The 16,858-nt window shown below is 43.0% G+C and overlaps 1 protein-coding gene across 1 annotated transcript; it reads left to right on the top strand.

The window, feature by feature from the left end:
* Positions 1 to 264: 264 nt before the first annotated feature.
* TLR4 (toll like receptor 4) lies at positions 265 to 10,111 on the top strand. Its single transcript, NM_001135930.1, is given in 3 exon segments — positions 265 to 357; positions 4,863 to 5,029; positions 7,774 to 10,111. Coding segments are annotated over 3 exon segments (2,523 nt in total). The 5' UTR covers positions 265 to 267; the 3' UTR covers positions 10,040 to 10,111.
* Positions 10,112 to 16,858: the final 6,747 nt, after the last annotated feature.

Below are 16,858 nucleotides of genomic sequence, written 5' to 3'. Positions count from 1 at the left end.
CCTGGTCTGCAGACATTTTCTTCTTCTTCTAACTTCCCTTCCGGTGGCAGAGGAGATTAATATTAGAGAAACAAAAGTCCAGAAGGCTAAGGGTGCCACTCTCACTTCCTCTCCTCCCGTAACCCAGCACTGCTTTGAATAGGGGCAGTGCCCTGGGGCACCACGCCGGGGAGAGACACTGCAGCGCCTCGGGGGCTGCCCTGGCCGGCACAGACAGAGGGTCATGCTTTCACAGAGCCCCTTCTGGTCACAGAAAATGCCAGGATGATGGCTCGTGCCCGCCGGGCTGCGGCTCTGATCCCGGCCATGGCCATCCTCTCCTGCCTGAGAACCGAGAGCTGGGACCCTTGCGTACAGGTAAGCGGCTAGAGTCAGTGCGGCTTCCCTGAGCTTGGCTTTGCTTCTGAAAAACTGCTCTCTGCTCAGTTTCCCTGTGCTGGGCCCTGGTTAGGTTCATTTGCAAACAGACATAAATTACTTTAACGTAAGAAACCGCAGGAATCAAATGATTCATGGTTACAGGGCATTAACAGGCAGCCCAAGGCATGTGCCCCACTGAGGAATAGGAACTTTAGGCCAGACAGACCTGCTTAGAATCACTATTGTTCCACATCTGGGCTATGTGACTTTGAAGAACTCATTAAACCTCTCTGAGACTAGTTTTTACATCAATAAGAGAACCATAGACTTTAATAGAAAGTTGTAAGAAGCCTGCTTCCTGTCACTCCTTTCTGCTGGTGGTTTGTACACTGTTTCGAGCTCTTGCTTTGCCCCTTTCAGTATCAGGAAGATTTGTTTGTTTGTTTGTTTTGTCTCTTAATAGAAAGAACTGTGTATGTAGATTTCAGATTTATAAATCTAGTCTAGTTCTGTCCAAAAAATGAAAATAAAAAGAGTTGGAAAAGAAAAGGAGAAACAGAGAGATAAAGACAGAGACAGGGTAATAGAGAAGAACAAGAGACAGGGAAAGAGGCAAAATATCAGCTAATGCAATGCTTTCTTTGTGAAACACCAGCCAGCTGGTTTGTAATCTCATTCAGAAAGCGTCTCCTGTTTTTTCCCCCTGCATGGACTTGACTATTGCTTTGGAAACCCACAGCAGCAGCAAACAGCCACAGAAATGTCCTGGGATTTAGGGTGTGGGAGAAACTCAAAAAAAGCATAGCCAGTCAGAGTCCAGACATTGAGAACATGGGGGAATTCGTGTAACGTGTAAGAAGACAAACTTGTCATCCCAAGTCCTCTGTCCCGCCACTCCCTGCCCACACCCGGCTCACTGTCCTCCTCTCTGCGTGTCTCCTGCTGTTCAATCAGTGCATATAGATCCCCCAGTTACGGTCATCCTGGGATAAAATCACAGCTTCTCCTGGCTCCTCCCTTTTCCCATGCCCCAGATGCTCTCATTTTCCAAAACTCTGTCCATCACCTCAGCGCCACCCTAGGGCAGATCCCCAGTTCCCCTGGCCTTGATGCTTGGGCAGTGACCAGTCTCCTAACCCCACAGCCTGCTTCTTTTAATCTAATCTGCTCATATTCATCTGCTGTTTGTTTGTTGTTGTTTTTCGAGGTCCAACTCTAAGATATTACTGTCCGTAAAAGCTTTTAATAATTCTCCATCACTGTCAGGGACCTTTTCCTACCATGGTGCCCTTTGCACTCATGATTTCCTCTAGCTAGAATGAATGCCTTTCCCCTAGATGAGTGCTGTTCAATGGGTCACGTGAAGTTATTTAAATTTAAATAATACATTTAACTAAATTCAACTAAATTTTTATTTAACCACATTAACGTAATTTTAACTAGCTAAATTTAAAACAATGCTTTAAACTATATTCTAGTAGCCATATTAAAACTATTAAAAGTAGGTGAATTTAATTTTAGTAGTATTTTTATTTAACTCTGTTTATTAAAAATACTATTTCAAAATGTAATATGTACTAGACTATTAGCAAGATATTTTACGTTTTTTCTTCGGTACTGAGTCCTTGAGTTTTAGCACATATTATATCATTTCTTTTACATTTATTATATTAAACTATCCACATTTCTCATATTCAATAGCTGTGTGTGGCTTGTGGTTACCCAATTGGACAATACAGCCCTAGATTTGTTCATAGCTTAATCCCTCACTTTATTCAAATTTCTGCTTAAATGTTACCTCCTCTGGGAAGCCTTCCTTGATTGCCTCATATAAAGCTCCTCACTCCCTGTATTTGCCTTTAATGTCCTATGCTACTTATTTTTATTGGTTTAAAAAATATTTATTTGTTTATTTGGCTGCAGTGGGGCTTAGTTGTGGCATTCAGGATTTTTTTAGTTGTGGCTTGCAAACTCTTAGTTGTGGTACCTGGGATCTAGTTCTTTGACCAGGGGTTGAATCCAGGCCCCTTGCATTGGGAACACAAAGTCCAGTCACTGGACCACCAGGGAATTCCTGCTGCTTTACTGTTTTTTTTTTTTTTTAATAGCACATCATTGTGTGTGTGTATATATATATACGTGTGTGTGTATGTGCATGCTCAGTTGTGTGTGTGCACGCTCAGTTGTGTCCAACTCTTTGCAACCCCATAAACTGCAGTCCACCGGTCTCTATCTATGGGATTTTCCAGGCAAGAACATTGGAGGGGCTTGCCATTTCCTTCTCCAGCGGATGTCTCCCAGCCAGAGATCGAACCTGGGTCTCATGCAGTGCAGGCGGTTTCTTTATGAACTGAGCCGCCAGGGAAGCCCCTACATACACATACATAAAACACATATAGTGTGTGAATGCAGATATCTATTGCTCATTATTTGTCTTCATGTTGAAACGGTATTTGTAAAAAGGCAAGATCATTGCTGGTTTTACCTGTCACTCTGTCCCAGTGCCTAGCGCATGTGGTTGCTCAATTTGTACATGTTAAACGACTTAAAAGTATTGCCGTAGGACAGAGTATAGGGCCCTCCGGACCTGGCTCTGGCTCCCCATCTGGTTTAGGTTCCACACCCTGCCACACTCCATCTAAGCGGAGCTAGTTTTCCACCTCTCTGTACTCACACTCTTCCCTCGTTCTTCCTCTTTTCACATATCCAAATCTCACTTGTCCTTCCAGATTTGCCTTGAAATTTTCCCTTTCTTGGAAGCCTTCTATGCAATCTATAGTCTCAGAATCCAAGATTGATATCTACCTTTTCTGAACCAAAGGGAACATTTTCCAAGCCTGGTTTAAGACCCTTTTCACGAATGAGTTGTGCTCCCACCATAACCCTTACTCTAGATGGGGAGCTGATGGAAGTCTGGAGCCATATACAAATATTTATTGAGCATTAATCATTTTCTGGGCATCATTCTGAGTGCTGGAGACATAACAGAGAGCTAGATTCTCAAAGTTTACAATCTAGAGAGGGAAACAAACAGTATATATCCAACAATCACACAGAAGGCATCATGTTAGATAGTGATGTCTCCCATGAAGGAGAATAAAAGAAGGTAAGGGATGACCCTGGCCCCATTCTCTATTAGACAGTATGGGCTGTGCAGATGCTCTGAGGAATAACATTTCAAGATCAAGTGAATAAAGTAAAGAGCTGCACTGTGGCCTGTGAGACCTTACACGCATTACTTCATCTTGCTGAATTCTTATTCTTTAAAAGGTTTATTTGCAGATTAAATTCAAGTATGTAACATGTAAGACCTAAGCCTCATATAGTGGAGAATTAATAATAGCCAATAATAATACATGTTCACAATGTATTGATCATTTACACTGTAATAGGCTTTGAGATAATCTCTTTAAAAACCTTATCTCATTAATCCTTTTAACAGATTCTATGGGTTTTAAACTGAAAACCAAAATTAGCTGGCTTAAGCAAAGAATTTTGTTGAAGAATCAGAGAATAAGGAAACTAAATGGGAAGTTGGAGAACAAGGCTTACAAGGAATTTGGGAATATGGGATAGATATCAGCTTAGGAACCAAGGCAGTATCAAGTGTCATGTTCCACCACCGGAGTCTGTGCACGTCAAATTTGTCCTGTTTCTATCTCATTTGCTCAAAGGTCAGTGACCCAAGTGAAAGTGAAATTTGTTCAGTTGTGTCCGACTCTTTGTGACCCAGAATTCTCCAGGCCAGAATACTGGAGTTGGTAGCCTTTCCCTTCTCCAGGGGATCTTTCCAATCCAGGGATTGAACCTAGGTCTCCCGCATTGCAGGCAGATTCTTCACAAGCTGAGCCACAAGAGAAGCCCAAGAATACTGAAGTGGGTAGCCTATCTCTTCTCCAGCGGACCTTCCTGACCCAGGAATTGAACTGGGGTCTGCTGCATTGCAGGCTGATTCTTTATCAGCTGAGCTATGAGTGATCCAAGGGAAAGAATAAAATTGGCAAAAATTGGGCTATGACCAAGGAAGTCCTGAAGACTTGACTGGAAGTCTCTTTAAGCTTGTATACAATGAGAGGTATATTTAGAAAAACAATAGCAACAACACAATGCCTTCCTGCAAATCATAGGGAAGAGCTAGGGTGACATCTAGGACTTTTGAACTCTAGTGCTTCAGATCTTCACCACGAGGCTCCATTGCTTCTTGCTGAATGCTGCCATTGAGAGAGCAGAGGTTAAACACTGGGTAGGTGCTTTTCCCTTCCTAATCTAGAGTAAGACCTTTCATAAGAATGAAGTGAATGGATAAATGAAGGGATAAGTGGATGGATGAACAGATGATCAGGTGATGGATGATTGGATGGATGGATGTTTGAAAGAAGGTTGACTGGTCTCTTTGCTTGTCCCAGTAGCCTCCAAGGCTGTAGTCTAGGAGAGGAGAGTTGCTGAGAAGTCTGCTAAGGTGCATGCAGAAAGATACTGCATCTAATATCTAATCATTTCAGGTTGTTCCTAACATCAGTTACCAATGCATGGAGCTGAATCTCTACAAAATCCCCGACAACATCCCCATATCAACCGAGATGCTGGACCTGAGCTTTAACTACCTGAGACATTTAGGCAGCCATAACTTCTCCAGGTTCCCAGAACTGCAAGTGCTGGATTTATCCAGGTAATGCATGAGTTCTACCACTGTACAAGGAGAAATGTTCCTGGTATTGTCATTTCATTCTCAAGTCAGAAAACCTGATTCATGAGGTCTCCTTTTCGTTCACTTAATTATTCACTCAACAGACAACTTACTTATTACATAACTTTGGGCAAGCTATCTCCCTTCTTCAGGTCTCAGCTTTTTTATTTGTGAAAGCAGTTGGAGGAGACAGTTTCTAAGGAAAATTCTATCTCTGATTTTCTCTTAAGTCAGGGGAGTAAATTGACTCGAACTCTTTCATCAGCAAATATTTATTGACTACTTGCTGCTATATATTGTTCACTCTGCTAGAAAACAAGAATATGTTGATACTTAACACACAACCCTAGCTATTAAGGAGGGCATATCCACTTAAAAGAATTAATATGTTAAACCTGAGCATGGTGCTGGGCATATAGTAGGCATTCAATACATGTTCCTTGATTCTGATTTTGGATTTTGAACCTGAGATAAAGATAGTAATATATAAGAGTAGGTGACAAGTTATTTGAAAACTAGAGGCAATACTTTGTGCTGTACAGAAAAGGGGACTTCTATGCAGAGAGCCACCGGACTTCCCTAATGGCTCAGTGGGTAAAGAATCCACCTGCAATGCAGGAGAGCTGGGTTCAATCCCTCGGTTGGGAATATTCCCTGTTGGGGGGGCATGGCAACCCACTCCAGTATTCTTGCCTGCAGAATCCCCATGGTCAAAGGAGCCTGGTGGGCCATAATCCATGGAGTCACAAAGAGTTGGACACAACTGAGTGACTAACACACAGATGCAGTGAGTAATTTAGACAGAGTTCTTGAATGGAGTTGGATTCAGATAATGTCTAGAATATTGAAAGTGAGGTACAGGATAGGGAATTAGGAAGATACAAGTAAGCCAATGAGAAAGATGCATGATCAAAGGAAAACATCTGCGGTAAGAATGAACAGTGACTAGTATTTTCTTTTCTGATACAACGAAGTATATCATTCATTAGAGTAGGTGAAGTTATTATCATCATTTTGGGGAGAACTGAATCTTATTCCTAAAATATCTTCATCATTAGGGACCTTATTTAGAAAAGTAATACATAATGGGCTACAATCTCTATAAGAGTTTGTGAAAAGTGGAGAAACATATGTGACATTTTATCATAGAAACTCTTAATAAAGGATACAAGGATAGCAAATATTTCTGTAGAAGAGTGATCATCTGATGTTTTATACTCTAACTTAGATATTGATAGACTACAACAAAGGTAGGAACCAAGCATTTTGAAGGCAGAGACATGGAGCCCTATGGAAGTCAGAATACTTGAGCTGAGTCCTCCTCCAACATTTACTGCCATGTGGCCGGAGGCTCGTTTCTACATTTGACCTGAGTCTCAGTTTCATAAGTGATGAACCTTATACCATAGGGTTAAATGTGATGCTGAGAGTGACATGGTATATATATTAAAAACCTTGCAAAGTGAACTTTATAACTATAAAACACTATTATAGCATTTCATTAGTTTCTAAATTTCAGTTTTCTGAGTAAGAATTTTGTCAAGAACTGTACCGAATTGAGGTAGCCAGAGCAATATTCTTAAATTTTAAAGAAAAATGGTTTCTCATCAGCGTCCCTTAAAATGGATCTTCGACCCACCATGTACCCAAGGAACTGCCCTCAGAAGCTTTAAGTATGTTCCTAGAGAGAGGCTAGTTCCCTCTCCTGGTTAGTTGGGAGGAGATGCTAGATTAAGATAAGGACAGATTATGGTGCAATAGCCGCTCTGCCTTCGCACCTCACTTCACAGTGTCTTCAGGTACCATCAATAACTCAACTTATTTTCAATGGATGCTTTTGTGATAGACCAGCCAGCCTTTTGTCCCTACGGAAATCTACTGATACTTTTTTTTTTTTTCTTTTTGTAGATGAGCAAACAGAGGCTTGGAGAGTTTAAGTATATATTCACATGGCTTGTTGACAACAGGTCAGAGATTCGTATCCACAGCTCCTGCTTCCAGTTGTGTGTTCCCTTCACCTCCATCCTCTGCTTCTCTGAAGGGATGTCATTGTTGTTCGGTCACTAAGTCACGTGCAAATGTTTATGACCCCACGGACTGCCAGGCTCCTCCATCCGTGGGATTTCCCAGGCAAGAATACTGGAGTGGTTTGGTATTTCCTTCTCCAGGGGCTCTTTCTGACCCAGGGATCAAAACCAGGTCTCCTGCACTGGCAGGCACATTCTTTCTCTTTGAGCCCCCTTATTCTATGGGGAATTTTTCTTGAATGGTAAGGATATCTGTGACATTTAGGTATAATTTCTATATCTTTGAAATTGGCATTCAGTGGTCATTTATCATGCCTAGCAATTAACAACTGTCTATCTCATCTTACCAGTTGGATGTATAATCACAATTACGTGTTTCAGGAAATGGCTAAAGTTGATCTGGGGTTCAGTCTTCAGGTGCCCCAATCATTCATCTTTAACTGATTTTCCTCTGTTGGATGGGCTGCCTCTGCTTAGCATGTGTGCCTAGTGTGATAAAAAAGATTGTCATGGGCTAGTGTGACAGTACCAAATTTGCGGGACTTCTTTGTTTCATCTGCCTTGCTGGATACGTTTGCTTGTGCACCATTATATAGCATTGTTATATCTGTGTGGAGACCTAGATGACTGGGTTGATATTTCATTTTGATTTTCTATTCAGCAGAAATATTATATAATCTGTATCTCTTTTTCTTGTAGATGCGAAATTAAGATTATTGAAGACAACACATTTCAGGGTCTAAACCACCTCTCCACCTTGATACTGACGGGAAACCCTATCCAGAGTTTAGCCTGGGGAGCCTTTTCTGGGCTATCAAGTTTACAGAAGCTGGTGGCCGTGGAGACAAACCTAGTATCTCTAGATGACTTCCCCATTGGACATCTCAAAACCTTGAAAGAGCTTAATGTGGCTCACAATTTTATCCATTCCTTCAAGTTACCTGAATATTTTTCTGACCTTCCCAACCTGGAGCACTTGGATCTTTCTAACAACAAAATCCAAAATATTTATTATGAAGATGTGAAAGTTCTACATCAAATGCCCCTACTCAACCTCTCTTTAGATTTGTCCCTGAACCCTTTAGAATTTATTGAACCAGGTACCTTTAAAGAAATTAAGCTCAATGGATTGACTCTGCGAAGTAATTTTAACAGTTCAGATGTCATGAAAACTTGTATTCAAGGTCTGGCTGGTTTAAAAATCAACCGGCTGGTTTTGGGAGAATTTAAAAATGAAAGGAAGTTGCAAAAATTTGACAGATCTTGCCTGGAGGGACTGTGCAACCTGACCATTGAGCAATTCCGGATAGCGTACTTGAGCAAATTCTCATGGAACGATACAGACTTATTTAATTGTTTGGCAAATGTTTCTGTGATTTCTCTGTTGAGTATATCTTTAGGAAGTCTACAAGCCCTTCTTAAAGATTTTAGATGGCAACACTTAGAAATGATTAACTGTGACTTTGATAAGTTTCCTGCACTGAAGCTCCGTTCTCTCAAAAAGCTTGTTTTCACAGACAACAAAGATGTAAGCACTTTTACTAAGACTGAGCTACCAAGCCTTCAGTATCTAGATCTCAAAAGAAATCACTTGAGTTTCAAGAGCTGCTGTTCTCACACTGATTTTGGGACAACCAACCTGAAGCATTTAGATCTGAGCTTCAATGACGTCATTACCTTAGGTTCAAACTTCATGGGCTTAGAGCAGCTAGAACACCTGGATTTTCAGCATTCCACTCTGAAACAGATCAATGCTTTTTCAACGTTCCTATCACTCAGAAACCTCCGCTACCTTGACATCTCTTACACCAACATCCGGATTGTCTTCCACGGCATCTTTACTGGCTTAGTCAGTCTGCAGACCTTGAAAATGGCAGGCAACTCTTTTCAGAACAACTTGCTCCCTGACATCTTCACAGAGCTGACTAACTTAACCATCTTGGACCTCTCTAAGTGTCAACTGGAACAGGTGTCCTGGACGGCATTTCACTCCCTCCCTAGCCTTCAGGTGCTGAATATGAGTCACAACAAACTCTTGTCATTGGATACATTTCTTTATGAACCACTCCACTCGCTCCGGATCCTAGACTGCAGTTTCAACCGTATCACGGCCTCTAAGGAGCAAGAACTACGGAATTTGCCAAGGAACCTCACTTGGCTAAATCTTACTCAGAATGAATTTGCTTGTGTTTGTGAACATCAGAGTTTCCTGCAGTGGGTCAAGGACCAGAGGCAGCTCTTGGTGGGAGCTGAGCAAATGATGTGTGCAGAGCCTTTAGATGTGAAGGACATGCCAGTGCTTGGTTTCAGGAATGCCACTTGTCAGATGAGCAAGACGATCATCAGCGTGTCGGTTGTCACTGTACTCCTGGTATCTGTGGTAGGAGTCCTAGTCTATAAGTTCTATTTCCACCTGATGCTTCTTGCTGGCTGCAAAAAGTATGGCAGAGGTGAAAGCACCTATGATGCCTTTGTGATCTACTCGAGCCAGGATGAAGCCTGGGTGCGGAATGAACTGGTAAAGAACTTGGAGGAGGGCGTGCCCCCCTTTCAGCTCTGCCTTCACTACAGGGACTTTATTCCTGGGGTGGCCATCGCCGCCAATATCATCCAGGAAGGTTTCCACAAGAGCCGTAAGGTGATTGTCGTGGTGTCCCAGCACTTCATCCAGAGCCGATGGTGTATCTTCGAGTATGAGATTGCCCAGACCTGGCAGTTTCTGAGCAGCCGTGCTGGCATCATCTTCATCGTCCTGCAGAAGCTGGAGAAGTCTCTCCTGCGGCAGCAGGTGGAGCTCTATCGCCTTCTGAACAGGAACACCTACCTGGAGTGGGAGGACAGTGTCCTGGGGCGGCATGTCTTCTGGAGAAGACTCAGAAAAGCCTTGCTGGCTGGTAAACCCCGGAGTCCAGAAGGAACAGCAGATGCAGAGACCAACCCGCAAGAAGCGACCACCTCCACCTGAGGAGGAGAATCCCCTGATGCGCTCCTTGCCCAGATGGATGCAGGGTGTGTTCAGTGAACAAGTAAATGCCGCCATGTACCAAGCATTGTGCTAAAGGCCGGTGATTCAGTGGGACGCGAGACCTATAGGACTGCCAGCCTCACGGAGCTTATAGTGTACAGGGAATAGATACTGTGCCAAGATACAGAGCTTCCCGGGGGATGTTTCAGCCAAATCAGCTAAGGAGTCCAGGGCAGGAAAGTCAACTAAACTCTTAGCCCATCAAACTGAATTAGAGCTACGAGACCGGGCCTCCGTGAGAGTAAGAAAGGACAGACTTCTCCCGAGCCTTTCCAGTGGAAACCGCCTCAGGTTACATGTTTTAGGCATGTTAAAACAAGGTGTTTTTGGTCGTTTTGATTGATCTAGGTCTTGGCTTACTTTTCCTTTTCCTATTGAATATAGTTTAAATTCTACTTCCTGACCCAGAAGGCTCCTGATTCAGATTCCCCTCCACTTTATGTGAATTCACAAACGTCCTGGTTATCCCTCGGCATGTTCTATTTATTAACTATTAGGTCCTGATATATTTTTGTCTTTATAAATCCAGTTCTCATTTTCCACGTCTTCTCTATACCATAAATAAAACTGTTAGAGACAGGCTGGACATATCCATATTTAACTACTATCTTTTGAGGAAATATGTAAAATACAGTCTATCATTTTGTCACTTGATGTCATTCTGAAGTTATTACCTAGTAAGTTATGACTGTCCTGAAGGTAGTATCAAAATAATTTGGTTGAAAGTGGCACTTATTGGAATAGAGGGAAATAGGTCCAACTTCCTGGCCTCATAATGAGAAATTCAGGTTAGAGGCAGGGTAAGAGGTGGGGTGACCTTCCAAGGTCAGTTTTTCTCGACGACCCCAGGAACATGTGGGCTGAGAGAGCTGGGGGACCACAAAATGAGAACTGCAGCAGAATTTTCCTTGTGCAGCAAGTGAGTTTTATCTGATAGACCATTGAGTTTTTCACGGTATTTTGAAATGGTTTGAGGTGGGGAGCCTGCCTTCTTCTTTCCTGTTGGGTATCTCTCCATGACCACATTTAGGAAAAAGCAGATGTCATTTTTGAGAAAATAATGTCCCTGAGGTTACTGTGGGTCATGTTAAGGTGAATTCTTAGAAAAGCACACTCATCCAGCTTCGTCAGAAAGGTGCCAAGAAAGGGCAAAGAGGATGTTTGGAAAATACATTTGTCAAAACTGAAATATACAGCCACATTTAGGAATGTGTTTGTGACTGAGTGTTCCAGAGTGTATTTTGGTTGGAGTACGGTTGAAGTTGCTGAACATGCCTGAGTGTGTTTATAGGTCTCGTGTGCCAGTGAAAGTGGGCATATGTGTTTGACCACACGCCTCTACGTGTTCCCGTTCATGTTTGTGTGATCACATCTGCGTGGAAGAAAGTGTGATTACATTGCAAGGGGAGTATTTGTACTGATGTAGATGTCTCAGCTGCTTGACTTAGGTCCTCACTCCAGTGTTGGCATGTGACTTCTTATATACAAATGTCTGTGTTGATTCTCAGTAAGCTTGAAGGCATGGGTTTTTATGTGTGTCTAGGCTCTATGTAAGTGTGCATGCTCATATTTAAGTGTGCATTTTGTATCTGCGTGTTACTTCAAGCACATATGACTCCAAAGAGGAAAATCAAAACCCAATTGGAATATTTCCTGCATACAAGGCTGCCACTGGCCTTATTCCCACTGTTCCCCTCTCCCTACTTTGAATTGTGAAAACTTCAGGTGAAGTAGGCAAGAAAGGAAAGAAATGATATGACAGAAACGTAAGGGAAAGAAAGAGGAAATTTAGGCTTAGGACAGGTTCTTTGTAGTCATTCAAATTCTCTGGATTAAAGAGAGATAAAGGGTGGAATAGACAGAAGAGAAAAATTAATACTAATGTCTCAAATTTGTGTAATATCCTATATCTTAGAATATATTTACACAATTATAACCACATTTGAATTTCTTATGATGCAAGTGGGGTTGCAGATAAAGATGTAGTTTTACCATTTTACTGGTGTAAAACCAGAAGTTCAAGGAAGGAAAATGATTAGGCCACAGAGTAAAGTGGCAGGGCCTGAACTGGGCTTTCAGCCGACACTGGGCAGCTTACTTTCCACTGCTTCATGGCTTAAGCTCACGAAACAGGAAGTGAAACTCCCAAACTTCTCTTTGTGGTTGACAGTAGTCAAGGGTTTTTCACTGAAACCATGAAACTTTAGGTAAATACATATGCATACATACATTATATATATATATACTGAGTGATTTATTTATAATACCTTTCTTTCCATAAAGTGCATGAGGGAGATTAAAAAAGATAAAAAACTGTATGTGGACAAGTGTAGTTAGTTAGAACTAGAAAATCTTGATGAAGAACAGAAGAGGAAAAAAAGACACTGAGAGTAAACTTTAGCACGGTGGTTGCCTGCCCTGATTCCAAAGAGACTGCCTCTGTTGTTTTGAATAGCGTAGCTTTGGAGAAAGCCAAAACCCACAGTCCCCACTCACCTTCTGGACCTGAGATTTACTTCCCTGAGAGTCTAGTTAATTCAAATATAAAAAGGGGGTAGATTATTACTTTGCAAAACTCTTATATTAAAAATAGTACATGTTCAATACAAAGAGCACTTTCTAGGGGTGTAACCCTCCAGGGGGCTTCTTAGGTGGCTCAGTGGTGAAGAAACTGCCCGACAATGCAGGAGACGTGGGTTCAGTCCCTGGGTTGGGAAGATCCCCTGGAGAAGGGAGTGGCAACCCACTCCAGTATTCTTGCCTGGAAAATCCCATGGACAGAGGAGCTTGTTGGTCTCCAGTGCATGGGGTCGAAAAGAGTCGGGCATGACTTAGCATTAAACAAGAGCAGTCCTCTGGGACTTGATGATGAGGCCACAGGGAGCTGAATGAGTGGTCTTCTCAGTTATACCATCTTAGCGATTGGTGTTTTCCCAACCTGTCAGACCACAGGAGGACTGGAATTGTAACTAGGCAGCTTTCCTCTGTCTCGGCCTCCACCCACAGGGTTCTCAGAACCCCAGCTTCCTTCTGGACTCTATACCCTCTCTAGACATCACCAGCAGGTTCTGGGATGGTGGTGGTTGGGGCAAGTCTTCCAGGAACTCACAGGAGCCCTTACAAGAATGACTGGGATAAACAGCACATCTCTTGATCTTTTGCTTCCCTAGCCCTGAGCTCAATGGCAGTCACATAACAGACATACTACACCTTCTTACTTGAAGAACTGATGAGTGCGCAAAGGAGCATCTCTGCAGCAGACGATGGCCTCTGTTCTTCCCAGTCAAGGCTGCCAGATCCCAGGCACAGCTCTCTGTTGCCCATGCAGTCTCTGGGGCTCCAGAATTCCACTCCCTCCCCTGCCGGATGTTCTCAGTCACCTCCTCCACTTGGCTCCTTAACTCCAAATATTCCAAAAGACTTTGCAGAAGGGGAGTAGAGAACTTCTCTAATGATAATTATTCTTTGTGGCTATTTTTAAGCCCTACTCTGTTGTTTTATCTATGACATCAAATTTTAGGTCCCTACTATGTCTGTCCCTACTATGTCTATTAGATGGGCACTAATAATATCAGCATTGTTACCCATTAGGAGATGAAGGCTAACTCAAGTCCCACAGGTAGACAATGGCAGAGCTTGGATTTAAACACAACAGACCTCTCAGTCCATTCTTCTTAGGACACCTCTGTGTTCAGGTGGGACCTTCCAGGAACCTGCTGGTGATTTCCGGAAAAGTAGTAGAGCCCAGAAGGAGGCTTGGGTTCTGACAATCCCACGGATGGAGACCAAGTAAGAAAGAAACTCCCTGATTAGAATTAGCTCACTTGCGGTTCCACTGGTTGGCCAGGGCTCAACACCAGAATCCAGATATGATGGTTAAACCAAAGGGTGTGCGGTGGGCTGAAAAATGAGCTGTGCGAGAGATGTGAGGCAGAGCTTGAAATCAACCACTTCCTCCAACCGTGATGGACTAAGCCTTTCCCACTTCAGCTATCTTTCCTTTTTTTTTTTTTTTTTTTTTTAGTTTTTTATTTTTTAAATTTTAAAATCTTTAATTCTTACATGCGTTCCCAAACATGAACCCCCCTCCCACCTCCCTCCCCATAACATCTCTCTGGATCATCCCCTGATGGAATGAATTCTTCTCCATGAGGCTCCCAGCACTTTCATGTATATGCTGCTACTGCTAAGTCACTTTAGTCGTGTCTGACTCTGTGTGACCCCAGAGACGGCAGCCCACCAGGCTCCCCATCCCTGGGATTCTCCAGGCAAGAACACTGGAGTGGGTTGCCATTTCCTTCTCCAATGCATGAAAGTGAAAAGGGAAAGTGAAGTCGCTCAGCCGTGTCCGACTCTTAGCGACCCCATGGACTGTAGCCTACCAGGCTCCTCCATCCATGGGATTTTCCAGGCAAGAGCCCTGGAGTGGGTGCCACTGCCTTCTCCATGTATATAGTTCTTTTCAAATGGCCTTCCAGATGGCTGCAGCTGCTTCTGTATTCATAGCTCTTCCCCACCAAGCTGTATTCAGAGAGCCTCTCTGCCACAAGGTTTTGAATAAGGCTATTCCCTTCTGTCCCTTCGTTAAATGGCAGGGATGTGTCACTGGAAATCAATGCGATAAGGAGATCGAGCAGGTATAGTCTGAATCCATCAACTTTGGCAGTGCACGCTAGCACAGGATTTCAGCTGGACTGTCAGGAGGAGGAGGAGCAACAAAGCATGCCCTTTGGACGAATTTTCCTTCTGGTACCATGAGTCTCACTTCTTTTAGGTTGTTTAATAAGAGGAGCAAATAACTGATAATTTGGACTTAGAAATTTCAGCCTAGTAACTAGTATGTCAATAATCTATTTTGCTAAATGAAGAATACAGATGCTATGAAAATCATGAGTGGCTAGAAACTTCGGCTTTCATTTTCTTCCAAGGCAATATTCTAGCCATTATTGCTAAATACAAAGGGGAGGGCAGGTTTTTGTGTGAGTGTGTGTGTGTGTGTGTGTTTTTAAACTGTTTGGACTTCTTTATGTGGCTACTAGTCTAACAGATGCATACAGACAGGTTTGAATCCTGGTCCTGCTGCACCCTTATGATATTATTTTGGACGATTTTCTTAAACTCTCTGATTTCACTTTGTTTCCTTGAATAAGAAGGGTAAACCTCTCTGATACTCTAGGATGACTACAGAGATAAAATAGAGAGGGGAAGGGAGATGGGGCACAGCTCTAAATTTGAAGGGGCTATCTTAAGAATGAGAAAGAGGACTTTCCTGGTGGTCCAGGTGTTAAGAATCCATCTGCTGATTCAGGGGACATGGGTTCGATCCCTGGTCTAGGAAGATTCCACATGTTGTGGGGCAACTAAGTCTGTGTGCCACAACTCCTGGGCCCACAGGCGCCACAGCCATGAGCCACAACAAGAGAGACACTGGGATGGGAAGCCCGCGCACCAGAGCCAGAGCGTAGCCCCCATTCACCGCGACAAGAGAGAGCCTGCAGGCAGCGACCTAGACCCGGCTCCACCAGAAATAAACACATAAAATTTGTTTTTAAGTGATAAAGATTCCAAGCCTGGCCTGAAGCTGACTTAGAAACCTGGAATCTTAAAAGTCTGTAGGAGGCTCATACTCATAGACAAACTCAGGGATTCGACCCTCAGGGAAGGAAAATGGAAAGAGATGGCAGGGTCCTCATTCTGAAAAACACACTGAATTATCAGATGCCACCGCTAGGATTGAAAAAGAGGCAAAAGCCAGACCTTGCTCATCTATAATGGAGCAGAATCCTGATTCAGTGGATGGTGAACTTCCTGGGGGAGTAGAAACCAAGATCTGGCCCGGGCTCTTCATTTACTTGTTGTGTGATTCTGGGCAATTCATTCACGTGTCTGAAAGCTCAGATTTCCATACATAAAATGGGGGTGACACTATCTTCTTGGCAGACTTTACTGGGCTATTCAGTTCAGGTCAGTCGCTCAGTCATATCCGACTCTTTGCAACCCCATGGACTGCAGCATGCCAGGCCTCCTGTCCATCATCAACTCCCAGAGTTCATCCAAACCCATGTCCATTGAGTTGGTGATGTCATCCAATCATCTCTTCCTCTGTCATCCCCTTCTCCTCCTGCCCTCAATCTTTCCCAGCATCAGGGTCTTTTCAAATGAGTCAGCTCTTTGCATGAGGTGGCCAAAGTATTGGAGCTTTAGCTTCAACATCAGTCCTCCCAATGAACACCCAGGACTGATCTCCTTTAAAATGGACTGGTTGAAAAAAAAAAAAAATGGACTGGTTGGATCTCCTTGCAGTCCAAGGGACTCTCAACAGTCTTCTCCAACACCACAGTTCAAACGCTATTATGACAATGCTAATAAAAATAACAATAGTTACTTCTAACTGAGCAACTATTTTGTGCAAGGGCCTTTTAGATACTATCTCATTTACTTTGTCCTATCAGTTAATTAGAAAGATACTGATTATTTCCAGCTGATAGATGAGGAGACTGACACGTCATTCTATAAAGTGCCCAAGGTCACCTGTTAATGAAGGGCAGTTCTGAGGTTAGGATCTAAGACTTCACTCCATCGCCAGTACTCTATTCAACACTGTCCTATGCCAAGTACACCCTCCTCCCACAAAAGTGCATAAAACCTCCTATCTCATCATCACAATTTTGATTAGTATTGACCAAAAAGGATTATTACTATTGTCACTCTTCCACGTTACTACTACAGCCATAGGACCCTGTCAAAAAGTAAATTAGA

The sequence above is a fragment of the Ovis aries genome, chromosome 2, assembly GCF_016772045.2.
Source record: "Ovis aries strain OAR_USU_Benz2616 breed Rambouillet chromosome 2, ARS-UI_Ramb_v3.0, whole genome shotgun sequence".
Lineage (NCBI taxonomy): Eukaryota > Metazoa > Chordata > Mammalia > Artiodactyla > Bovidae > Ovis > Ovis aries.
This window is presented reverse-complemented; position numbering and strand designations above follow the sequence as displayed.